Raw genomic sequence first — 27,716 nt, 5'->3', positions numbered from 1 at the left:
AACTCTGTGCTTGAAGTTCCTATGCATGGTTAGTCCCTTTCTTGAATTTGCTAAACTCTTGACCAAAATAATATACAACTGCAGAGTCCCACTCTCTCTTTGCACTTTTGTGAAAAAGTATGTCTTTCAAACATTCTTTAATTTGCCATTTTTTTCCCCTTTATCTGTGCTGTTATTCTCACACAAATGTAATTTCTATTTAATGATACCTCGGACAGCATGAGTACAATTCTGGCCAGGTTTGTTAAGTATGGGATATTATCAATGCAGAACACATTTGTCTTGCTTTGTTATATAATGTAGCAGAGTCACAGGTGGCAGCGGTCCAAGTCTGCACTCGAAGTTCAAGCTCTAACCTTGTCAGTAGGACATTACCTTAGTTTTCATCAAATACACATTAGTGAAACAACAGAAAACTTAGAATTTAATTCAAATTTTTTGAAGAATGAGCTATGTAAATAAACACAACAATAAACACAATCCAATAATGCTTTCGTAATAAGGTTGGAGGAACCAGCTCAAGCAGACAATGATTTTGACACCTACACTTTTAACATCTGCAGGGTGAACATTTCAAGTGAAAGTTACTGGAGAGAATGACATACAACATGGCTAATAGAAGTTTTTAACCAATTTCTGCTTCTTTATTTCAAGTGTGGCAGAATAACCATATAGTTTAAACAGGCTATAATGCTCTGGGTGATCTTGTGTCTACTGAGTCACTGCAAAAGAAAGGAAAACAAGAAAATGTTTGAAAAAAAAACACAGGCAAGCTCCTCAGCAAAGTTCTTCACACACAGCTGTTGCCAGATAACCATGGTCTGCTCACAACTGAGATTCAGAGGTATAGGTGGAAGAGATGTATTCTCTTAAAATTCTCCGTATCTTAAAAAAGAGAAAGGAAAGAGATTAACAAATATAATAAACAATTCCAAACAAAATTAAAATACATATGTTAAGCAGCTTTTCCTTTCTCATGGGGACAACTCAAAAACGCCTTTGCTCTGTCATCCAGACCACGGCACCCCTTCCAGAAGCAGGTAAGCCAAGGTGTCTGATCCCATATGAATGTCTGAGATTTGGGAGCAGAAACAACAAAAGATGAAAGTACAGATTTTTCCCTCATTATTTCTTGACATATGAACCCTATCTGGGAGTGATGTTGCTAAATGACTCAGCTCTTTATATAGGCAAGGACAACTGAGACCCAGGGTATTTCTTCACTGATACATGGTCAAGAATTAACTTCAGAGCTCTGGTTAAGACATGAGTAAAATGTCAGCGCCAGCTCCCTTCCAGGATTTTTTCTCCATCTCCCATTCAGAGCGGGGAAAACAGGAGAACTCTTGTGTGAAAATGAAGTTTAAAGAAATCAAACTTTTTATGCCATTGACAATTTCACTTTCTGCTGAAAAGTGAACTCTACCCATTCTTATTGTCATTTTTATTAAATTTATGTTGTTTTTAGGACACCATTCTTTTATTATTCCTGTTACTAGCCCAGGAACAAGCTGTACTTGTTCCCAGATTTGAATTTAAGATATCCCACAAATTTGTCCTTCTCTTGCATTTGAGAGTCTACAGACAACCATTCCTCCATTCATCGCCCCATGATGAAATCACCAATATTATCACAACTCCAATCAGATTTTCTGCATAGGAGGAGAGAGGTTAACATAAAAAAACAGATTCCAGAGAGCCAGATTTTGTGTGCTGCAAAAACCTGTTACTGACACACAGGAAAAAAACAGACAACACAAAACATCATGAACTAAACTTGACAGCAACAAAGCCTGCCCCCAACATTGATCTCATTAGCAAACAAGCAARTCTTCTTCACTGAGGCCTGGTTCAATGTCATCCCAAACTGCACAATATGTCTGATAAGATATTTAGTACATCTCAGACCCAGAGAAGAAGCAAAAACTAGTATTGCCATATTCATCTTCTCATCAGACATCAGATTTCAGTGAGGTACCGCAGATAAAACAGCTTAATTACAGACCACTTATTTCACAGTAGAAATCAGAACTGAAGTATATGCACAAGTAAAGAAACTTTCTGATCTTTTTTACAGTAGTGGTGAAATGTTCAGATTTGTCACATTTGGAGGCTTCAAATTAATGAGCAACAAGGTCACGACTGAATTGCCCCAAGCACCTCTCCTCATTTGCTTCCCTAAGTCTTTTATAGGCATCCCAGATTCAGGCATTACATGTGGTCCTGCTCTGCTCTAGATTTCAGTCCAAATTTCAAGGAGGACATCACAAGCAGGCATCATCATTAATGCAGCCGACAACTCTCTGGGAGTAAGAAAGCTCACTCAGGAAAGCTCAGTTGCCACTATGAAACCTTCCAGGTACTGGCACTTTCTGAGCCCATTAACAGGCATGCCATCAGGAGCCTAAGGAGAGCACCTGCCACAGGCTACCTATGACATACTAGGCTTTCCCAGCCTCCACATAGATTTCCACAGTTTTCTGACACCTCAGGATAGATGAGGAGAGAAAGTGGAGATGTGAAATGGGGGAAAAGTGACAGAGAAAAATGAAGGCTGATACAAACAAGACGAAAGATAAAAGGTGCCTCAAAGTTTATCCTGAAGCTTTACTGTAGGCCAAGAGAATTTTCTGTTCACCAGCGAAGCTGCATCACCTCAGCTCCTAGGGCTACTTTGAAATGATAAATCACATCATCAAACCCAAGTAAACTGCAAAAAAACTGGGCATTAAGTGCTGCAGAGAACAACCACTTCACTGTAAGGATCATGTGCAACTCAGGAAGGACTCTAGTTCCACCAAACCTGTCCCCACTTGCACATCTAAATTCCTAAATGTTTCCTAAATATTTATGCATCTAATGTATTTATTAAATATTTAGAATACTTAACTACAAGGTGGTGCTCATCTCCCAAAATCTGTCTGTATCATAAGCTCTTCCTTGCTCTCAGACACAAGAAGGAAGCATACAGAATGTGGATACTAGGTCTCAAAAGAATTAATATAAAATAAAGGTAGGGACAAAATCAGAAAAGCACTGAATGAGATACAGTTATGAAAGAACATCCATGCAACAAAAGGGTATATTTCTATAAATAGGTTATTAGTAAAAAGAAGGCCAAGGAAAGAGATGATTTGYTACTCATAGGAGAAGCGAGCTGTCAGCAGAAGATCCTAAAAAGGTCAAAGCATCTAATTCCTTTAGATGCAGTCAGTTGACTAATGCTATTGGTGCCAACAACACAGGGGTTAATATCTCTGCCTAGAAAAGGGAAAAGAGCATTAGAGATTAGTTGGATGTTTTCAGTTCACCTGGCCAGTGTGATTTCATCATAAGATACTTGAAGAAGCAGGTGAAATGATATCAGGAGCATTAGCTCCTGACATTATCTCTCAGAGCTCATAGATGGTGAGTTATGAGGTCCAGGAAAAGGAAAACAAGAGCAATATCGTGCTTTTGTTTAAAGGAGGCAAATGRAGGAGCTAGGAAATTTCAGACCAGTCAGCAAAATTTCAACTTATGGGGAAATATTGTAGCAGTAGCAGAATTTTGTAGCTATTATGGTGTAGAGTTATAAGGAAGAAAGTGTTAGTAGGGAGAGCTAATGCATTTTATTAAGCTAACTGATATAACTGTTAAAAAAATCAGAGCAGGCTTCTGCAGCAAAAAACACTTTATAGCAGTTAGACAAATATTCAAACAAATAAACAAACTACTTCTAACTACTCAGGAAAAAAAAGAGAGAGAAAGAGAGACAGAGACAGAGAGAGAGGTGAGTAAAAGCCAGTATGGATTTGTCAAGAACAAGTCATGTCAAACTATTGTAATTTCCTTCTCTGACAAAGAAACAGACATGGTAGGTAGAAAAGAGGAAGTGCATGTCATATATCTTGACTTATTAAGGCTCTTAATGCTGTCTTGCATGACATTCTCACAAGCAGTCTAGGGAAATACAGCCTAGATGAAACTATTAAAAGATGGGTGCAGAACTGGCTGGAAAAATATATACTTAAAACCATCAGTATCTCACTGTCAAAATGGAAGGAGATAGAGGTTGGGTAGCGAGGTTTGCAGGGGTCTGCCTGGGTCCATGCCTACTGAATATTTTCATTAACAACCTGAATGATGGGATATAAAGTACGTTTATTACATCTGCAGATGACAAGAAGCTAACAGGCCACAGGCAATTTGGAGGACAGAAGGAGAATTGAAAGGACCCAAACCACAATCAACCTACCTTGCTCACGAAGCTCACTCACCACTCTAAAAATGTTGACATCTTCAACATCACCCTGTCCCGGGACTTAGCATATCATTATGGCAGAGAGCGAGAATGAAGAGCAATTTTTTAGACTAGAGTTACATGTTTTAAGTTAGTTTAGGTTAAGAGATACCTGTATTGGGAGCACTGTAGGAGGCAGAGAAACAGTAGATAGATGTTGTGTAGCTAGTCTTCGGGAAGATAGACATGAGCGTCTGAGTTCAGCTGGATAGAGCCCAGACCATGCAGCTAAGCAGGACAGAGGAAAAGGCCAGACACAGGTACAGGCAGCAAATCACTGTGTCCGTAGTTAACTACGCCATCCCATACAGTTGCCTAGGAGTATACCAGTGTGGCTATAACAGGAGATTGACAGGACACACGATTCATGTACTTCAGACTCAGGCCTGTCCCCTGTAGACATACATCTGGCTAAATACCCCTTCCTTTCCGGTCTGCCTGCACACTGCCAGGTGCATCAGGGCAAACAGGTCCTTCTCATCCACCCATGTGCATCAGCCACTCATCAGCCTAAATGATCCTGAGGATATCTGTGSAAAAGTTCATGGAGAAGTCCATCACTTTCCCCCATGGCTTGATGCAAGAACCAGACCCTGGTTTGGGCTCCAGGGTCTCTGGAGGAAGTCACCAGGACCTACAGGGCAATCAGTAAGCCCTGTATAGTCAGCAGTGACCTTGTGCCATGAATGCTTTTTGGGAAAACCTACCACTCATCAATATTTGTACAAGGTTCATGGCGCCCATTTCTGGTGCTGCAGTCTGCTCACAATCTGCCTGGTCTCAGCATAAATTTCAGCCAAGAAAATCCCTGGCTGGCTCCTGTGTAAGCAATACTGAAGCCTTCTTTTCTCTTTTTCTGCCTGCATTTATTATCTTTTCCTAAGCCGTAGAAACACAGGCTCCATAGGTGTCTTTCCTGCTCTTCCTTGCTCTCATGTCTTCTGTTCCCTGCCAGGGTGCCATGTGGCTGGCAGCTCCCTGGGGCCGGTACCGGTGCTGTGGGGGCTCCCGGCGGCAGCAGGGCTGGGCCTTACTGCCAGGGTGCATCCAACCACTCCAAGGGAGCAGGGCACCAGGGGCAGCTGGGGCAGCCCCAGCCCCAGGCACAGGGCACCGCTGCTGGACCCGGCACTGCTGCAGCATTGTGGGGCAGGGACTGACAGCCCAGAGCTCGGCTGGGCTGAAGTGGGGCCGGGGCTGGGCAGTGGGGGGAGGCCGCGGGGTGGGCATGGACAGGCAGGGCTGGTGGTGCCCAGGGCCTGGACACTCCCTTTCCTCTCTGCAGGGGCTGTGGTGCTCTGGTGAAAGGGAGACGGGGCTGCGTACAGGGCCTGGACTCTGGAGGGGCACACTGCCACGGTGCCTTTCCTGTTGGATCTAGGCACATCTCCCAGGACCACTGCAAACAGCTCCAGATGAATGTGGATGGCAGCCTTTGCTGGAGCAGGCCTCCAGCATGGTCTGGCTGTAACCTCGGCCCTTTGGTGGGTCCAGTGCTCAGGTCACAGAGGCGATAGGAACTGAGGCACTGAGGTGCGAGAGCTGGCTTGGACACTAGGGCAAAGGTCTCTGGCTCCCTCTCAGTTTTGACACTGTCTTGTAAAGGTAAGAAAGATATAACCACCATGAGCAAGGTGAATTCATGGTGGCTCAGCAGCACAATCTGCGAAGACTGCATCCCATTCATGCTCCTGATTACAGGATGGCAATCTTTGAAACTGCTCCATGGTTTGGGAGTATGACAGGGCTGCTGTGACTCTCCGTTTGCTTATGTTGCGTCTGAGAACAATTTCACACTACATTACATGGAGACTCATGGAAGTCCTGCTGGTGGATTCATATATAACTCCTGGGATTTGAGGCACAGCTTTATTTTAGTTACATCCACACTCCTGCTTGCAAACGATACATAGAGTCAAAATTGCAGGGACTCCCCCCACAAAGTACAAGTTAGAACCTTCACCTCCTCTCCTTAATATTTTAAATAATCCAGTGAAAATGTTGCTGTTGTCTGACTGACCAAAATACCTGTCTTTACAGTCACCAGTCAGGAGGACTGGTGGGGTGGAGAGATATTGCAAAAAGCCACTGACAAGGTACATGTTGATATCCTAATAATCTGCATTACCTTCTGAAATCACATACTATGCACAGTAAAAACTATCAGTGCAGAAATTATTACCAAAGTTAAGAGGCAATCCCTGAAAAACACTATTCATTTAATAGCAGACTACTGGATAAATCTCAAAGTTGGAGGAGGAATAGCTGTAGTTCACACCACTCTTGTATAAAGTGACACAGATTTATAACCCACAGGATGAGAAATTTTGTGTCCTACACAGACCAAGTCCTGCTATGTATAATTTGGCTTTGACTCACCTCTTGGCCAAGGAAAAATAGTTTGTGGCTCTATTCTGACAGGGAAAACCACTGCAAAGGAAAGGGAAATGGTAAAATGAAAAAATAAACAAGCAGAAAAGTCAAACAACTATATTCATAGTGGTCATTTTTGCTGTCCTATCACGTGGTATGATGGAGCCCTTTGTTAGAACCTGAATAGCAAAGAATATACTGCAAAACTAACAGCTCATGTGCTCTTATATATGCAAAAACATAGAACCAACACTTTAAAATATTTTTATTCATCTACCAAATTTATAACCCAGCCTCTGTTAACATCCAAGCTAGTTTCACTCACCAATATTTCAGCCGAATTTTAAAAGAGAAACAACACACAAAAAAAGTTTACCTCTGCTCAAACTCCTTCTTTGGCTGGAGATGCTTATCCTTAAACTGTACATCATTTTATTATGATTATTGAACTAGTGTGTTCTTCAGCACTTACTACCCAGAATTCTCTTGCTTTCCACAAATGAGCCATAAACATCAGTAACACGGACGTGCGCATTTCACACTAGATTTGGAGCAACAGAGCAAATGAATGAAGCTAATTAAGCTGCCCGTCTTATGATTGTTTTTACAGCTCACATCCAGCTGAGTTTACAGTGTAGCAGCAAGTAAAGGATATAACAACACATTTCACAAAGCCAATTTAAAAACGTAATTGGTTTAAGTCATTGTTGAAGCCAACAGGGGCACAAGTTTATAGTGCAATTGGTAACAGAGCACAAATATTGTTTGTATGGAAACTACTGTCCATTTAACTACATGGAAATTAGTATGTAGTGGCAGGATAACAACTCAGTGAGTACCATATCATTACAAGATTACAGCCTGCTGAACCACAAGGCAAGAATACAGGTTATATGCTAATTAGTTTTAGATCCACTGAAGGTAATTACACAGTAATCTCCACGTAGTTACATGGTGTTTAATAGGAAACCCTATTAACTAATCATATAATTAAAGAATAATTGTATGATACTCCTGCCCTGTGATGTCTGTGGTTGCCAGTTAAATTAAAACTGCTGGAATTTCGGAGTACAGACTGCTCCTGTTATCAGACGTTAGGGCAATACCATGCCTCTCAAGATGGCAAAATAGACAGGAAAACGTACCAAAAGTCAGAGTGCTTACTACTTTCTCAATACACAGAAAAATTTCCTCATACCCAGACCTGCTGTTCAGTTTCCATAAAATTACTAGAAAATATTTTTTGACTTTGTCCTCACTTGATTTTTCTTTCCTTTTTTTTCCACACTTTTCTCTATAATTTTAGTTTCCGTAGCCTCTCGACCACTGCCATCTTGTCCTCTTTTCTTCCAGCATATTTAAGCCAGCACTGAGTCACCTGTACCTCCTCCACCTTTACTTGCTCAGAATTTCTTTTCCTTTCTTCCTCTCATAAACTTTTCAGTAATTTTAATCCTTTTTTTTGCGGTGAAAACTTTATCGACATTTCTTTTTCCTTAATTTATTTTTTCCTTTCCCCTCTTCTGCTTTCTTTCTCTATTAACTCTCTTTGTCACCTGTCCTTTCTGCAGAGGCCACTGCCATGCAAGTAATAAATAAGAGTTACTGAAACTCTCCCCTCAAACTTTCCAAAACCAGGACTGAAGCCAGCCCTTTTCCTTCCATTAGCCAGGCATCCTCTCTTAGCAGAAGTCACTTGCTGCTGCTGCACTCTTTTCTCCACGCTGATAGATACTTGGACAACATTTCTAACAATTCATAAACAGGTAACACCACAGAAAAGTTGCACAGCCCAACCATTTGGAAAGAGGAGGTCAAGCAAGGCAAAGCAGCACACAAAGCTGGTCAGAATTCAAAATGTCTCATCTATTGCAAAAATTGCTTCATTCCAAAATGGAATGAAAAATGGGAATTTCCCACTAAACAGCATTAAAATCCAGTGAATCAAAATATTTCATTCTTGTTTTCTTTTTTTTTTTATTCTTCATTCCATTTTATATCAGCCAAAATTAGGGTTATATAACAGTATAATCTACAGCAAAAAAGTGCAACCCTCCCCCCACCTCAAATTGATGTCCCTTGCACAACTCAGTTTCAAGAAATTAGCATTTATCAAAAGAAAAAGGTCTGTCCCAAGTTTCCAATTGTATGTAGTACTGAGTCATAGGCCAGCTTCTGGGGCTTCCCTAGCCTGTTGGCTATGCAGAAATCTCCATTCAAAAATGCAAAAGCAAATGAAACATCAGACTAATAAACTGCTAAGAGAACAATGCACAATCATCCATCATACCGTGAACCACAAAAGGACTATGCATTCTGCCTGATTTTAAAATATCAAGTCCTATTCACTGCCCTGCTGAAGCCCAAGCGCCCCAGGACAGAAGGAAATGCCTTTTTTTTTTTTTTTTTGACAGACCTCATTCTGCCTGACCAGAGTACAGCTCTGAAACTGGGTACTGCTCCATCCTCAGCAAGTGAAAACAAAATAAAGATGGGGAAGAGTGCTGAAGGGAAGGGGAAGATCCTGCAGGCTTCATTGCAGTAGAGCCCCACAAAAAAGTGAAACTAGAGGTCATTGTAATGTTATAGGAACATCTATATTTATATTGAGCTTATAATACCGTCCATAAAAATGTGCTAGACAAACGAAAGCAAAGGTGATGATTGATAGGATGATTCCATATGAGCAATGACAATGTAATGCCCTGTTCTCACCTTTTACATTATTTCGTATTTGCTCACCTTCTGCTGCTTATAGAGATATAGAGCTGGATTTGTTCAGCAATAACCAAGGGCTTTGGGGAGCCTGTTGTTACCCTTCACCTGCCCACTGCAGCCTGAAGAGTGAGCTGCTGAAAGCCCAGCTGAGTGCCTGGAAAATACTTTAATTTGGTGCTTCTAGTCTGCTGGATTTCTCTGACACCTTGGTGGGAGATACAGCTGCTTCTGTCCTCCCACCTGAAGAAGTTCAAGGAAGCATGACAGATTGGATCCATCCCACTGTGCCAGTGAATTAGTGATGCTAAGATATATTGTTCCTTTCAGTAAAGTCGGCCCATACCTTTTAATTGTGCAGCAGGATACTGCTATGTCTGTAAAGTTTAAAGGTAAAGGTGGCGTCTTTTGTTAGACCAATTGGTACAGCTGGAAAGGTTGGACAAGCTTTTGGGTTTCTTCAGTTCTACAACAGCATTGCAACATTGGTATATTGAAGCTCCATAATGAAGCTTCTGTTTCCAACCCAAAGGCAAGTTCATGGGCTTGAAAGCTTGATCAGTTTTTTTCAATTCTACTGGCTGATCTCATGAAAGATACTCTCTCCACCTGCAAACCTCACCATGCTTATAATGTTAGACCATCATCAGCCACAAAGTACTACCTGTACCACAAACAGCCTCATAATGCACCACTCTTAGCTCTTGATGTAGTGTGTGCAGGTTGGTACCTCCCAGGGCTGAAGCTCCTTGGGTCCACCCCACTGGAAATTATGGGCCGTGGGGGTAGGGCTCTGTACTGTATGTTAGGGCCTCATACTCATAGCATCACACTGTTAGCACCCCAGAAGATATCATGTGCCCTAACTAAAGAATTGGGGGCGGAGGGGTCTTCATTTCTTTTTTATCTTACTTTATGTGCATTTCACTCCCACAGCTCCCAGTATAACCCTCTGAAATGCAAGTTCAGAGGCTATTTTGAAACTAAAGGGAAGGCGGGAGGAGGGGGAAGAGTGACAATTAAATGCTTTCATGGCCATTTCCACCTCAGAATTGGAAGGGAAGGGAGGTTGTGTGTAAGCCATGCAAAGTAACTCCCAAGTCTCTGAGCGGGTTTCACTTCCTGGATCTCTGAGCACCTGATGATGGCTCAGAGAGAAGAAAACAAAGGGTGTACCCTGTCTGGAGAGTTCCCTGAAAAGGGATGTGACACTGAACAATTACGTCTGATTGTGAGGCATTTTGGCACCGAAACAAGTCTGCTGGGCCAGCATATTCACACTACAGAGCAGTTCACACGTGTTCAGAATTAAACGGGCAGCTTGCTAACTAATAGTCCCCCTCAGAGCAGGGGAGCATATTTGCATGTGGACTTGGCATGCAGGTTAGTCATTGCTGACTCAAATGACCGGACAATTAAGTAAAACTAAGCAGCAAGCACAAGTAGCTTGCAATATTACTTCATTTTAGAGATAATAATAAAGACTTATTAACAGCAACAATTACTACAGTAAAAGAGTTTATGAACTTCTCTTTCTTCTACATGCTAAAAATTTATATACTGTGCTGATACTGAGACTTTTCAGAAATTCAGTTCCATTTATTAGCATACAGAAATACACTTCCAAAGCAGATTCTTGGATCTGAGTAACCCTTTCCCTGAATGCCCAGAACAGCCCTTCAGTATTCCACAAAGAAAAGTTCATCTGTCTGCCTGTCTGTCTGCCAGTCCCAAAAGGAAAAATACCAACAAAGTTCAGCAGTTGCTGGAAGCCTGCAAAACTTAGGCAAAGGGAAGAGGATAAAAGACATGATTCTCCCCATCACTACTTTTCTCTCCACCAGGGGTTGGGAGCTTCACCACCCAGTCTCATAAGACCCATTTCTGCCCCAAAGCCGTTGCAGCAGGACCTTCTTTCTCCTCAGCAGTTGCAGCTTTCAGAAGCAGTGGAGCTGCTTGATAATGCCATGGGCCTACTACCCCCACAGAGACGTGCGAGTGAGCTGAAGAGGGGAGAAGTATTGCTCCTTGCAAATACCGAGCCAGTGGCTCCCCTAGCTCCCAAAACAACTTTTACTCACTGATCTGATCAGTATTTCAAATATCCATTATCTCACATTTTATTAAATGATTACAAAATCCCCAGAAACCCTGGGGGTACTGTGACTAAGGAATATCATGGGATTGCTGATATGGAACACGTACTAAAACTAAAGTACAAAACTAAACATACCAAAGCCTAATGAAAATGGGAACAGGCCAGTCATTTGAAAGAAGAATTTGAATTCTAAGTCCAACTGTGTGAATGGTCAGTCACTCTGGGATTTCAGGGCAGAAGAGCTTTATGACCATGTGAACAGTATAGGAACCTGAAGGTAAACTTTAAGAACTGTCATTTACCACAGGCAGCTTTTTGGGTCAGACTGCTAAATTTATATAGCAGACATGCTGATCGGTCTTGGCAGCTGTGATCAGCTGAYTTGACTTGGCCAAGAACACCAACCTTTGAGTGTTGAGTAGGCACCAGTTACTAATGTTCATGCTGCGAATATGCTTCCTTGTGTGTCTGGCTTTTCATCTCTCTTTCTCCATCCTGGATGGGGTATCTCACCTCCCTGCCCTTCACCCCACACAAAGGCTGTTGTCACTGAGGAGCCCTTCATGCTAGCCCTCTTTATCAGAGCAAGGAAGAAGAAAGTGAGCAGAAGTATAAATAGGAAAGCATTTCATGTGCAGAAGAACCCTGGACAGAAAGTCAAAAGAAGTAAATTCATATGAATGTCACTCCTTCACCTCTCAGGGTGCTTATGCACATTTGAGACAGTGCCTGAATCTGAGAACATTAGGAGCACTGTCAAGATGAATGATTCTAAGAGAAGATACAAAGCTCAGCAGAATTTCTTAGTTTTTAATTAAATTTTAACTTTTTACTTTAAAAAATTTATAAACGCAGCAGAACTGGGGAAACAAAGGCAGAGAGCCTGTGGATATACGGGGAGCCAGTCTAGCAGGAAGCAGGACTTTGAGTAAAAGGCACTGCAGGCATGGGAAGAAAACAACAGTGGGAATTGGAGGAGCAAAGAGGGAATAGGAGGTAGGATTAGCCCTATTTACAATCTCATTCACCCACTGACCACAGCAGTTGCACTAAAATAGGGCTACAGAAGGCTTAGCCTTTACATCAGTACCTAAGCAATAACTTAATAGTAGTGGATTTTTGCCCTATGTCTCCACTACCTGAAATTTTGTCAACTTTCACAATTTCATTAACTAACTCATAATTTTTCCCCTTATACTGGAGTATGTATATAAAACTTTGGGAGTTTTATATGTTGTCTTTCACTAAAACAAAACAGTAAGGTTCTGGTCTCCACAGTTGCAGACAGAAGCTTGTGAATACAGGCTCAAAAACCAGAAGGCAAATAAAAAGCTTTATTCTTTTYTCTTTTTTTATTCTCCCTAAACAGGTCATGAGTTTTGTGCAGCCCAATGGTTTGCAAACTCAGGTTTGGCATTACTGAACTTGGGATCACTCTGTGTCAATATTAGTTCTTGGCTTTCTGTTCTCACCTTCACTTTTGTTTCCCTGGGACTGGAGGTCACATCAGGAAATATAAAACAAGTGTTTTAAAATATTAACCTTTTTGAAAACTTATGCTCACTTTATTTTAGCAATTCTGACCTCTTTTTTTTCCCCTGGAAAAAAAGCCAGAAAAGGCCAGCAGTGACAGAATTCTAACTTCACAGCATCGGCTGGTGCCAGCTGAAGTCTGTGAGGGTTATCTGAAAGCTGTCATAGGAGAGGAACCTTTTGGTTCCCAAAGTCATCCGGTTTCAAGCTGGATAAAACAGTGTTTTGCACTTCCCTGTAATTTCTCATTTCTTCCTTAGCTTCAATTGTTCCAGCTTGTGCAATGACCCCAAGCACTCGCACAGTCCGATCCTTTGTCAGTCACTCATATCACCAGTTTGATAACGTTCTCTCTACAACGCCGTTTAAAAGAGTAGGTCTGAGAAGAGACTTCAGGATTTAAAATTCTCCATTAATTCACATTGTGCAGAAAAATCAATGCTCAGCAAATGTCCAGAAGCCCTGACAGGCCACATACAGATCACCAGAAAAATCTAGAGGACTAGATTGTCGCAGGGTAAGGCCATCATTCTCATGTGAAATCATAAAGCAAAACTGGGTACTGTTTTTGCTTCTTTAAATTATTCACAGTCAATGTGACTTTCTAGGGTTGGGTTCCCTGTTCAGTGATTCACTGTCTCATTGTATTGAAAGGATGTTTTCCTTTGACCTTTGGAAAGTTTCTCCTTTTCTGCTGTACCTGATACCTTGATAGAAGATATAGATGTCTACAGCAGATACAAAGAGAAAAAAATTCAACCCCCAAACTATTTTCTCCCTTGTCAAAAATGAAAAAAACCTTCCCTCCCAAACATAAATTCTTAACGCTTTCTACAAAAAATAATAATTTATTAAGCAGCATGTGCTTATTAATAAATTGCAAGGCAAACATGTAAAGTCACTTCCAATGTGTTGTTGAAGTTGTTTATGCTAATAAGCAAAAACAGAAGCATTTTTAGACCTTGTTTGCATGGGGAAAATACTAGACTAAGGCTGTTCCAAGCAATTTTGAAATAGAAGTGATGGATAGTTACCTATTGTTCTTAAAGAAAATCTAGCAGTATTTGTCTATGTACACTGAAGATGACCTTCCTCTTCAGAAGCGATTTCCACTCATTCTTTTCCAAACCAATAGCTTGCGACCTCCCTATTCTATAAAATACCCAGCATTTCCACTCTTTTATAAGAATCATATCTAGGCAGTTTAGTTGGATATAAATAAGACTATTTTAATAGAAAAAGTATTTTAATTGTTCTGTGAAAGCAATATTAAATCACAAACTTTTTCTTCTTCACTACCTCTGGTATAACAGAAAGAGTAAGTGAGCACCCAATCAAACAGGAAGTTGCCATCATAACAGTGATGCTGAGAAGAGAAGAGGCTCCTATCTGCAGGAACAGGAAAATCGCATTCTTCAAAAGTGTTGAGGTAGGCTCTTCATTTGGTTATTTTAGAGTAAAAGCTGAAGAAGATAGCACTTATCTTACTGCTCTTTGGAAAAACATTTTGTTCCACAAAACACAGGGTTACTATAGAGGAGTGTGAGGTACAGCAGGAACTTCCACTGCACGCAGGTGGAAGCAATGACTTTGGCAATACTTAATTACTGGCATTTTACATGGATATTTACAGTCAGGCGTATACGCAAGGTAAATATGAAAGCATCCAGGTTTTAGGTGGAATATTATTAGGCACAATACAAAAATAAATGTAGCAAGTGATGCGTCCTTATACAAAAGTAGCTGCACAAACACCTTATAGTTTTATGCTGAAGCTATAGCCGCAGAGGAATCTAAAGGGTAAAAGCTTCCAGATACTTTTGATAGCACGGTTTACATCCCTTTATAAAGATAGGTTTACATCTCTTCGTAGGCATTCAGTTAGTTCAGACCTTTTTGTTCCCTAGAGCAGGCTTTCTTTTGTATGCCAAGTTTAAGTATGTGGGTATTAAGTATGTGGGTAGAAATATACCTTCAAGGTATGAAGGCATCAAGTATTTGGGATGCAAATGAAAATGATATCTTTGCACAAACTGTAGTTTAAGATAGTTGTGTCAGAGACTGAAATCATTCTGTTGCTTCTGTTGCTTCTGTATGTTTTTGTAACGGTACAAAATTGGGCTAAAGCCCAGTTTTCCTTCTGCTGGTGACAGCTACCTAATTCCAAGCAGTGATCTATGCCATCTCCTTGTTTTTTATTTTAGCAATATAACATAGAGTGGATTTCTGATATGACATGTCTCCCAAGGCACAGAGAGAAGTTTCCTTGCCTCTTCTGTTAACAGTTGGGACAAATCTTTATTTGTTTTGTAGATTTCAGGGGAAGACTCCAGGGGCATCTGATCAAGCTATACCAAAACTGGACAAAAGCACAGAGGTTGCAAGGTAGGTCTCTTATTCAGTACATATTGTGTTACTTTACCTTACCACACTAATTGCATTTTAAAAGGGGGGAGGAGGATTGCTCCTTTTTCTTTTTTAATCTAAATATTCTACAATATTCTATAATAAACTAGAGTAATATAATGTTGATAGAAATTTTAAATTGCAGCAGATCTTGAAATTTAAATCATATGCTTTTAGAAGGAAACATTAGAAAAACATAGTCACAATCAATTATGCTTTGATTTAGAAGCAATTATATCTGGCATACATCCTATTATTTTGTATTTAGCAAAATATCTGAAGCAATTGCATACCTATTTGTTTTTATCATAGCATTTCAAATTCCTGCACATAACAGGAACTACAGAAATAATTTTAAAAATAACCTGGTATATGACATACTAAAATTTAGAATGGAAATCAGTATGGAATACAGTTGTAATTCATTCAATTTTGAAAATTAAAGCCTTAATATCAGCAATTCTGCTTGATAAGGTAAAAAAAAGATGTGTATATATTTTAGAAGAATAAATAAATGTCTTAAAAAAAAAAGCTTCTTTTAACATATTCTATGGACAGGCATTACATATTAAATTAACAAGGAACATTTTTCTTCATATGTGTCATGAAGACATAGCCAAGAAATATGCATATTTTCTTGTAAGGAACTAAATAATGGCATCTACCTCAAATGAATATATTGCTTCAGTCAGCCCATTCTGCAAGTCATCACCCAAACGTTGCTGCCGGCTCCAGAGCCTCCTGCTATCTGGAACGTGGAGGTAAGACCTTGCTCAGAATGTTCTCCATTGAGTAACTGAGTCTTTTAAAGAAAGTGGAAGAAGTAAGAACCAGGTGGTTTTATTTTTAAATGATGGAAGAGAAAAGTCAATGAACAAAGTTATTGATTTTTGCAGGAGAAAGTTTTTGTGCAAAAAAGGGAGATAAAAATAGTGTTTATTTTTCTCATATCTGCTTCTCTGCAGATGCAGTTTACAAGCTTTGTGTGATAAATTGCAAAGGAATGGTTCAGCAGATATCTAACAAATATAATGTGAGCCCTTAATCCTATTAATTCAAATCAAAGATAATTAGATAATCATGAGATAAACCACTAYGTGTTGTTTCATTCTTCTACAGGCATTTAAAGAAACAACCTTGCTGATGGAGCACAAGGATTATGGAAATGATAGTCAGAACAGGGAAAAACTGTCTGTGCAGAGCTGCTGAAGAGTTTAGCTCTCTGACTTTACTAAGACATGTAAAAGGTGAATCTACATGACATAATAGCTAAAAATGTGTGATCTGTAAGCCCTTTGCAATGCAGAATGAACCAGAAGAGGAAAAACTGTCCTCAAGCCACCTCTTTTCTTTTAGATTACTGAAAGCTGTTATTTCATCCCCAAATGGAATAGCTAGATTAAAGCCATGAAAGGAAACACTCCATTGTTTTAGGAAATCATGGCAGGAAGGGTAATGGTGAACACAGTGATGGTGAGAAAAAAAAAAAGCGATAACATTCTTCAGAAGAGAGGACCTAGATCAAGTATCTAAATTAGAGAATTATTGCATTAGTTGCACATGGGATAGCTTCCCTATAAAGCCACAACTCTACACTTCCTCTGCTCTCCCTCTTCCTCACCACTGGTGAAAAACACACTTCTGCAGGATATTCTTCTTTAAACAAAACCTGCAATTAGTTTGTAAACACACAGATTCGCATACCTACCTGTAAGTCCCTGTAATTTCACATAGACCCAGTAGTCCCCTTGGCTTTGTATGATGGACTTCATCTGTTGCTGAAAACTGTTACCACCTTTCCTTTCCATTGGCCGTGATATCTAACTTGGTTATGGTCTAATACGCGCTTTTCCAACCAATCCCAAAGGACAGGCTGTCAGTGCAGGACACAATGTAAAGGGGTTCAGCAACACCCAGACTTGATTTAGGAGCCTACAGAGGAGTAAAGGGGGAAATCCAATTATGAAGCAGCAGGGGTGGGCTGTGCCCTCACACCCGGTTCCTGAAGATGAGGTCCTTCTCGCTCAGCTTGCTGCTGAGCCCCAGGGCTGGCAGCCTGCTCCCACAGCCTGTGCTGTCTCCCACAGGGGGCTGGGAAAATTCCCACTACCCAGAAATATTAGGAAAGACAACTCCTCCTTGAAGCATCCTTTTATAGCTCTCATAGTGAAAACTAAAGGGACTGATTTTCCCTCAGAGTGAGCTGGCGCTTTGAGCCCCTGCAATGCAACGTAGGAGGTTGGACCAGGATTTATATTATAAACATCAGCATTTACAAAATGTTTTGCAGTTCATATGAGTGTCCGTTTAGCAGGACTGCTGTCAGAATCACTGCATCAGGCTGCAATAAGCCAGCAAATTGCTGTGCCCAAAGCAGAATAGCACTATGCCACACTTGCTTTGCATAAAGCTGGGGAAGTCAAGGATACTGCACAGCTGAAAAGTCAGCCTGGGTACCACAACAAATAGCATTGTTATGCCAAAATCTGGATCTGTTTTCAGAATGGGTGTTCCCCAGAAAGAAATGCTAGCCTATGGATGACTAACAGCTAAAAGCATGCTCAAACTGCATCTAAACTTCTGAAAGTGCCATTTACTGCTGTTGTCAAATCACTTGACATTGCTTACACCAAAACAACAGCTGAAAAAAATAATGACAAACATTGGTAACTAACAATTAATACAAGCTCCAGGATGAATTTGCTTTGACAGTATTTCTGTTCTTGTTGGAATCGCTGCTCTACAAGATCCTCTTCTCCTATTAGGTCATTAAAAGAGCACAAATGCTCAAACTTCTTCATGGTAAGCTGGACTGGAAGTGAGCCTGGCAGAGGTTTCCAGGGAATGGTGGTGAATCAGTTCAACTTTTGGGATGGCTTTCCCCTGCCTCCCCCATACATAAGCAAAGTTGTGCACCTCAGACTCGAGGTCTGTCAATGATTTTGCACCACTCACCCAAGTCAGCTGTCTTAAAGGACAAAATCAATGGAGGTCAATATTCTCCATCAGGAACAACTTTTTAGGCAATTTCAAGGGTTGAATCAATTTGTTTGTGTACAGTAACACCAATAAACTGATCTTAACCAAAACATAATAATCTTACTGAACAGTAAGACATGTGCTGATAGCAAATTTCACTGCTGCCTCTCTTGTCAAGAAGTAACTGGCCACCCACAGAGATAGTCATCTGGTTCTCCACAACACATCACAGGAGTGAAATGAATTCTTATTTACAACCAGGGAACAAGAAGTCACAAAATTTTTAATTTGTAATGAGACCACTACTCTTAWAACTTGGCTTTGAGAAGCAGATATCTTCTCAGCTTTTCTCTGCTACAATGCAAACAGCAAAATCACCTTCCTCACACGCTATGTTGGCCACTTCTCCTCCTCCTCTCCACCCAATTACTCATGTACCTGAATGCCAGGCTCTGACGTTTTACTTTTTAGGGGCATTAGTGGGATGAAAAGTTATGCTAGAGAGTACAGAGATTACACAAAATGTGCATTTCATATACCCCATCAGAAAGGGTATCACCAGTTTTCTGATTTTTGTTTCTTAGTTGAACTTATTAAACACTGTCACTTCTTTAAAAGAAAAAGAACAGTTTAAAGATTATGGATAACACACTGCCTTTCACAGGAACCTGGAAAACAGTAAAAGCATGTTAGTCAGAAATGCCTTCACATTTTATTATGGTATTGCTTTACTAGCACATTTTAAAATTAAGTAAAGGTTATTTACAAAACATACAATTGGCTAAAAATAAAACAATCACACACACATTCCTTCCCATATTTTTATAGTAGAGCCCCAACAGAAGGCAGAAGAGATGCACTTTATGCATGAAAGCACAATGTGGTGTTTTCTTGTTATATATGCAGGGAAACAATTACCTATTCTACAAAGTGAGGTAGTAAGTAATAACTAGTAGCATAAATGATCAGTGCGCAGTAGGCAAACAGTATGATAACAAAAACATCAAGGACATTAGGGAAATAATATATTAAGGAATTAGGGATAAGGAAATAATATTAGAACATAAATGGGGAAAAACACTTATCTTTTATGACAGCAATAATACAAATAGTAAAGATATGGTTTATCAAAGCTATGTGACTTAAAACTCCTAATTTCCAATGCTGCAAGAAAGGGGTCTTCCTTGTGAAAAGGACAGAAAAAGAACAGTAGAGAGGTTCCAACTTTCCTCCAGGTTTCCTTTCTTACTAGTTCTACGTTCATACACAACATGGAAAGATGCTTCCTTTGTACCATATTACCGCCTCTCAATTATCTCGGTGTCCCAACAGGCCCAAATAACAAGGAGATTGAACAGTTCCCGATTCCACTCTCGCTCCCAGTGCCCGCACAGCGCTCCTCCCAAAGGGATGGGGTTGCAAGGATAAAATGTCATTGCTAAAGGGTCATTCCTGGTGCAGTATTTTATCTGTAGTTCTTGTAAATGGTAACACTTACAAAATACTGGGTCATGCACTGCCTATAAATCACGCAGCATTACTGAAATGGAAAATAAATCAAAGCAATGATCATAGTCTGCAGTGATGATAATACAGACAGGTGCAATTTAAGATCATGATACTCAAGTATTACACACAGCTACTGTCCTTCTACAAAACAAAATACCAGCTACTAATAAACATTGACCAGTACCAGTCCTGGGCATGGATATTGCACAGTTTGATAAGAAGCACTGATACCTTGTAAATAGATTCTTATTTTCCTAGGGACAGTAGACCACATTGTGAAGAATAAACATTTCAGTGAGTCATTTCCCGTGTTAGGGAAATGTGAACATACAGTCTAAAGGTTTAAGGCTATGTTTTAGGGTGTGACTTTTGTCAATCTCAAATCACAGAATTAGTTTCGAATTCACCTTGGAGAGAAAACTGCTCTGGCACCACTTTAATGAAGCTGGCTCTTCTAATTTCTATGCATGCACATGCTCCATTGAAAATCTGTGTTCAACAGATATTTTTACTATACTTAATTGTAATAATTAAGTCACGTGCTTCTCAAGTGTCCTTTGCATTTTATCTGTCACAGTTTGTTATTGTTCCTTTACCAATGAAGATCAGGTTAATAAAGACATTTATACAGGAAAAAATGGAGTGTCACACTGGTTGTGCATTCACAAGATATGGTTAGCTATTGGTTAGGACAGTTCCATCAGACTACCCAAAATGATATCCACATGATATTTTATGTTACGGTGACTGTAGTTCCTGAAAACAAAACAGAAAACAAAGAACCCCCCTACTGTTCTTGGTTTTGTTTAGAAGAAGATGATATAATCTCACTTCAAAGCATGAAATTCCCTCTAGGAGCTCCCACACAAAAGTGTATTTAAATCTTTATTTGGTGATCCAGCTGCAGTATTAAAGTGCTGAAAAAGGAAACCCAAAACATTTTGTATAGTGCTGACTGAAAAGACTGACTGGAATAGGATGAAACTTCAGCTTAATTTATTTTAAGCTCTGGTACAGTAATTCAGTAAGTTATTCAAAATGACTCCTTGGTTTTTGGTATCACCCAAGTGTAAGGAAAGATACTTTGCAGTGATTATATATCTCCCTCTCATATTCAAGTTCAGCTCCTGTGGTAAAGGCAACTAAAATGCTAACTTCGATAAACTGCCTGGTAATGGCAYGTGGTCTAACGTAATGCAGATTGACCTAAAACTGAGAGAGAAGTCAGTCCAGTTTCTCAAATGACATTTTATGGCAAATGTTTTCAACTGTTTCCTTGTAAATAGATGTTTCTATAGCTTACCTAACATGAAGAAATTGTGTCATAAATTAGGAGTTCTGGTGATCTGCAGTGATCTAATTATTCTGTCCCGACACATTTCTGAAGCGCTGAGATCAATACCTCCCTGGGGTGCCAGGCATTCCAGGTCACATATTCCCTATTTGTACATTTCTGCCAGAAGTTGGAGAGATACGTTCCCAATTGTATTTCTGACAGTATAAATATTTTATCTCCTTTCATATGCCAGTAACATTTACAGACTAATAAGACATCCCCTGCTTTGCCCTTAGCCATCTGCCTCTACTAAAAATACAATTCTACCTGTATTTTTAGTTTTCTAAACAAATTACTATTGCTTCCTGGCACGAGGTCATTCTAGGCAAATATGAGTATATTTTCTCCTTCCCTGTCATCTCTCAGACTGCTACAGCAGATTCATATATAGGATTCTGTACACACATATTGATGTTGACTAATTTGTGTGAGTCATTCTTAGTGAAAATGGCAGAACTTTTCAGCCAGTGGAAAACAATCCATTTTGACAGCAAAAGAGTTCGTCCAAATGCCTTTAGGCAGTATCACACTTGTTCTTCTTAAAAACTGTGCTTAAAAATCATAAAAATAGGAATATTTTAAATAAATTACTCTGAAAATGTGCTGTTTTCAATGTTCACGAACTACATACTCTTGATAATTAAAAGGCATTTTATCAGCAGTTTCATTTCAAATTAGTGAAGTTAAATTTCCCATCAGGATATTGAAAAACATTCAGAGAGACCATGATTAAAATTTCCTATATTAACCCAACAGCGAACATGGCATTCAGCATCAATCCTATCACTTCTTTTTCCAGAGTAATAACTTTCTAGACGTGTCAACAATAGTCAAGGAAGAACCCTTTTTCTAAAGTGGTTTATTTACAGTGTAGAGAAAGTAAGCCAAAAGTGAAGTAGCAGCATCTATGTTAATAAGAAATGCATTTGTAAAACATGCATTTATAAAATGTGCAAACAAGCAACAAATTCACAGGCTTTCTAAAAGCTTAGGATATTAAGGTATTACAAAAGAGATGTCAGTAGTGCTGGCACTCACAAATAAAAGTGGGTTTTATTAGACTGAGTTTTCAAAGCCTAGATGCTTATGAGGCACATTTTCCCAGCCTTTTAACACTTGCTTTAAAAAGTAACTCTCCAAAATAGCTATTGGGTCCTATTATCCAGCAACAGGAAGTGGTTAGTGTGAACCCAAATTCTCCCAGATTCAGTCTAAAATGTAATTAATTAGAGGCCTCAAGGTATCAGAGACAAAAGCCTGTTTATATGGAAATTCTTCTTCTAGAAAGAGCCATATAGAAACTTCCTGATTCAGCAGATAAAGCAACATGTAAAATCATCCTGGCCTGTCTGACCCTCCTACAAACAAATCTCACACCACCCCCAAAATGCTTACTGTTGAGCAGGAAAATGTTCAGGCTTCTGAACTTTTGTTTATTTTTAACAGTTTTACTTAATGAAATGTAAAAATATTTATAACATTCACACACCAGAGGAACACTCCAAAATTAAATCTACTAGAACTAGCATATGGGCTTGACTTAAAAAAAAAAAAAAAAAAAAAAAGTTTCTCACATTATTTAGTTCTCCTGAATACACAGCCAGACTAGGCTTTAAAATTACATTATAGCTTTTCTTCAAATTTAGTTTTGGAAAAAAATATCCCTGAAAGGAGAAAGGATAGAAAATTATTCTGATACCATAAAAAGTATTTTTATGAAAACTGTTTATTTATAAAGTAACCAAAAGTTTGTATTCTTAAAATAGACCTTGCTTAGTGACAGGAAGTATACATGAGGGAGGCAAGAGTGAGAGTTTTCTTTCTTCCTCCTTATAGGAAAGACGAAACAATCCCTGGACCACAGGAAATAACACAAGTTTTAGAAAATCCCAGTGGTATGAGTGAAAACACTTCAACTAAATCTGCAAACCCTCAAAATGATGTTAAAGGACAACAGATGTTCTCTGCACTAGCCTGCTCAAAGACTCATGTACTCCCTAGGAGAAATTATTTATTTGCATCGATTAAAGTGAATATTCAGATGCAGGCTCATACAAACAGAGAAACTGAGAATAATAGGTGCATAMGGAATGACAAGCTGCATCTGTCCTCTTTGTTCTGAAAAGAAGCTGAAAACCCTCCCTGAATATATGAAGATAATGGAAAAAATACAGACCATTGGATATACTTTTTGCCAGTCTAGTATCTTTACAGTGTAAAACACAATCCACAAAAAAGATAAGTCCTAAATTTGGGCTGCAAGCTATTTCCTGAATGAAATTTTTCTTTTATGTTTCTGTGACATGTGGTTGACACACTGGAACCTTGGCTGATATGCTGCCAAAATAAAAAAGTAATCATTATAAGAAATGATAACTTCTGTCATAAGTCAATTCTGAAGTTAAATCAGCAATCCAGGTTCATCTTATTGTCATGAGTCCCTAAGCAGGAACCTGTCCATCTAACCAGCTCCATGAGGAAGTCTTCCTGTTAAATAAGGAGGATAACAATATAGGCCCAGATGTGGCCATGAGAGCCTAAAGTGACACACGGGTATCAAAATCCAAAAGCAGAAGCCTCAAAACCTTTTCCTACCTCTGTAAGCACCTCAGATGTCAGACCTTATCTGAAGAACTAATTATTCATTTTATTCACAGACTCCTTAAGGAAAGTTCATTAATAATGCTGGAAGCAAGGATCAGAATACAGACCAAGTCATTAGACTAAAAAAAATTAGCTGTAATTAGGACTATATTCCTTATCTCTTGCATAAGCAATACAGCTTCCTCAGAAGAAGTGACAAATACTCCCCAGTTCTCCTTAGCAAAGTCTAAGCCAGGAACTGTTCTAAGGTTAGGAGCTATGGATTTGATTCTTTCAAAGTAAAGCGGAGCACAGAACGAGTCTCTTGTATCCTGTGCAAGCACTGCAATCTTTGTGGAAAAGTCAGCATGGAGTGCTTCCCACACCAATGAGATTTGGAAAGACAGGAATGATGCCACATTACCTTTGTTAAAGGAACAATTTAGGTATGGAAGTATGGAGTTTATATGTCAGTCTCAGGGTTGCAGACTATTATCTGCACTGCTGGAGTATCTGAAACCCCTTATCTTGGTGTCCGGTGCCCTAGCCTTTGCAACGCTAAAGCCATTTGCAATTGTGTAGCCCACCTTTCACTTGCAGCTCTATAATCTTTCATCTAAACTGCTGTGTATTTTTCTCTTGTTACTGTTCACCTGCTGCTATTCTCTCAGCCTTGCTCCTGCAAGCCCAATATTGTTGTTATGGCAAGGTCTTCTGGGAACCTGCAGATACTCCCATTGGCATGAGAATCACCCCTTCTTTCCTCCCTTTCTCTTACTCGTTGGCCATAGTTACATTAGGGAGCTCAATAATATATATGAACAAGGTTTACCAATGAACCAGTATGCAGCACCTGCCCAAGATCAAAGCCTGCTCCAATCAGTGCCAACAGCATCATAAGCAGGAACAGGCAATAGCAAGTCTTGAGCAGGTCCTGATGAAAACCATATAGTTACTATGGGAAAGGTATTATAAGGGAATCTACCTGCTGCACTGAAGAGGCCACCCCAGGAAGAAATATTCATCTGGGGACCCCCATTGCTTCTCTTCCCTGCCAGATGCTGGGGGAGTTTTCCCTTTTCTGTTTCTTTCCCCCAAAAGTAACTTTCACCCTTCAGAGTTAATGTATGTCACCAGATACAGATCTTGCTAAAAATCTTAATGCACGTGAACAGCATGCACATGAACATCGACATTCCTCGCACAACCACCTTTCTAGGCATTTGTTGTTTGTTCCTATCCCACTGAAAGCAAGCTCTTCCACTGTTTTCAGTAGATAAACTCTAAGGGACTGTACTACTACAAGGCAGCTCTGTGCAAGTGGGATGAACAGTGCAGGGTACCAACCAGAGCTAATGACTAATCTTTAAATATCTTGAAGGCTGAAAACCAGAAACAGATATTTGTTTAAATATTTCTACAAAGCTTTTTTCTGCAAGGATCACATACTGTATTTAATAAACTCCCCTCTAAAGCACACTCTAAAGTGTATCTTTTTAAACATTTAACAATTTAATACATGCATCTTCATCATACGCTTTCAGAAAAGGAACTAAATCTTTAGTGCACACTTGATGGAAGACAAATTCAATGGCTTTCTTCCAAACCCCTCCTAAAAATGCTAATTACACCCAGTAAGAGAGATAATTTGAGTGTTTTAAAGCAAAATAAATTTCATCCTGACTTTCAAATATCTAGAATACTCACATTGGCACAGTACTCAGTAGGTAACATTTAAAATATAGATGCTAGCGTAAATTTAAAGTTTCCCAGCAGTAATTAACATAAGGAAAGCTGGAACCAGTATGTTCTGCCAAATGGGTCTAGCTAATTTGAAGGGAAGTTCACAATTAAGGGTTTTTTTGGTTAATACAGTGAAGATGAGCTGCTTCTGCTGTTTTTTCTATTCACTAATGTATTTCATCACTATGATCACCAATCAGAGAAACTAGAATGGGTAAGAATTTAAACCCAAATGGAATTAGTAGAGAAAATCTGATTTGCAAAGTATTTTTCTTTTACAACTTCAAATAACAATTAAAACTTTTGTTATTGTGAAGAGAAATTTAAGGCTTAAAGAAATCCACAAACCACAGTCTTAGTGGCTAGAGAGATCTCTTTTGGTGGGTGGGTGGGGGTTCAAGTACATGCATAGATACTGACTGGAAGTAAAAGACCAACAGTTTTGGAGTACCTAATTTATGTTTGCAAAATCAGCTAAAGCTTAAAATTCAGCTTGCAATTTGTGTCTAACTTTCTCATGCAAATTCTGGGTGTGTATGATTTAAATGTTCCTAATGCAACATTAACCTTTTATGTTCTACCACTTCAATAGGAAAAACAACTAATTCAAAATTTACAAGTACTTACTTGGACTTACAGGAAAAATCTTGGTCCCACTGAGGTCAATAACAAAACTCCCTAGATTTCAGTACGGTTAAGATTTTATGTTTAAGATGTCTAAACTTGATTGTGTAGATGAGTGAGCCTAAATGTCAACTGAAACATTTAATTGTAAATGGAAACTCATTCTCTGAAGGCATATTTCTTCACTTCCACACACCAACACAAAAATAAAGATCACAGAATACAAGGCAATAAAAAAACAAAAACAGAAGGCCATGCAGTTTGAAGATCCAATCTTTCTTTCCTTCCAAGTTGTAGCTTTACATTCAAAGTCGAACCTGCTGCACTGTTAAGAGTATGCAATTATGAATTTAATTTATCGTGATCATTTGCATCTCCTGGCAAAGTGAGCTCAGGTGCAACATCTGGCTTTCAGTGAAGACCTTTTGTTACCTAGTCTTCTATCTGGGTCTATTATAATGCAATGTAGTCAAGAAATATACCTAAGGGTGGTGTAGTTCATTATCCAATAAACTGTGAATTACCTCATGATCCAACATTATCCAGTAAAAAGAGAATTTGCTCATGATCCAGTATAAAAAAAAAAAAATCTTCAAGAGTATATTGCAGGGGCATTTGGGATTTTTTTTTGTTTTTTTTAAGATGAACACACAAACATATTGCAGTTATATAACTGAGTTTGCTACTTCAAATTTTGCAAACCTTATTTATGGTCAGGCTGGTAATTAAACAAGCAAATAAAAAGCTGAAACAAAATGTACAGGAATTAGGGTATTGCAAATGTCATCTTTTAAGCAGGGTTTATGCCTTGGCATCGTTATCATCATTCTGCTTGGCTGAAGAGGATGCTTTTTATTCTTGATGTTAAAATGGAAGACATCCAAAAGCCATACTTTATCTCTTCCTGCTCTGTGATCTTACAAATCAGCAGTTAAATACCATCTATCATCTTTTGCATACTTCAATCCATTTGGACATGGCCAAACAACGACTTGAAAAAAACAGTTAATACCACAATTGTATTTTAAACTCTGGGAAACTAACTTTTAAAAAGTTCTTAGAAATCAAATATGGAGTCCATATAATTAAGTAGCAGGCCTCTTCTTCCTCTGCTTTATTAGTAAGTTTTAGTGATAAACACTTCAAGCAGGAGGTACTGGCAGTCGTCTTACTATTTCCATAGCTATCCTTAGATAGGCTTTAGCCTGTAAAAACAGAAAGATATATTTAGCACCTTTCATTTTCTACATGAAAGAATATTTTAAACCTTGTTAGGTATATGGTCTTTCACACACATTCAAATAAAATGAAAAATGTTATAATAAATGGGTTCTATTTTGCCAGTTTTGTGTTCAGAAAAACATTACGGCAATATATAAAATAACTACAAGCATTACTTAAAACATCAAGGGGAAAAATAAAGTCTAACTTCACTATTATTTTTAGAATTCTGATCTCTACTTGACTAAACAATCTGCCTTAAACAGCAAATAATGAATATTCTTCTGGAAAAAGGAAGCTGCAGGCACCACTGC

At 39.1% G+C, this 27,716-nt stretch overlaps 1 protein-coding gene across 10 annotated transcripts in view; it reads right to left on the bottom strand.

Moving 5' to 3' along the window:
- Nucleotides 1-500: 500 nt before the first annotated feature.
- Nucleotides 501-27,716, bottom strand: part of NUBPL (nucleotide binding protein like) — a 119,926-nt gene continuing 92,710 nt past the window's right edge. For 8 of the 10 annotated variants that reach the window (XM_026086481.1, XM_026086478.1, XM_026086482.1 and 5 more), the window contains one exon: nt 22,940-27,386. In XM_026086481.1, the coding sequence (XP_025942266.1) occupies nt 27,324-27,386 (63 nt within the window). In that variant the 3' untranslated portion in view covers nt 22,940-27,323. Of the gene's footprint in view, nt 886-6,661; nt 6,713-22,939; nt 27,387-27,716 lie in introns of those variants that run through there. The other 2 variants (XM_026086475.1, XM_026086474.1) reach the window with 2 other exon arrangements.

The sequence above is a fragment of the Apteryx rowi genome, unplaced genomic scaffold, assembly GCF_003343035.1.
Source record: "Apteryx rowi isolate R43461 unplaced genomic scaffold, aptRow1 scaffold_695, whole genome shotgun sequence".
NCBI classification, from domain to species: Eukaryota; Metazoa; Chordata; class Aves; order Apterygiformes; family Apterygidae; genus Apteryx; species Apteryx rowi.
The sequence above is the reverse complement of the archived record's forward strand: the minus strand, read 5'-3'. Positions and strand labels throughout refer to the sequence as shown.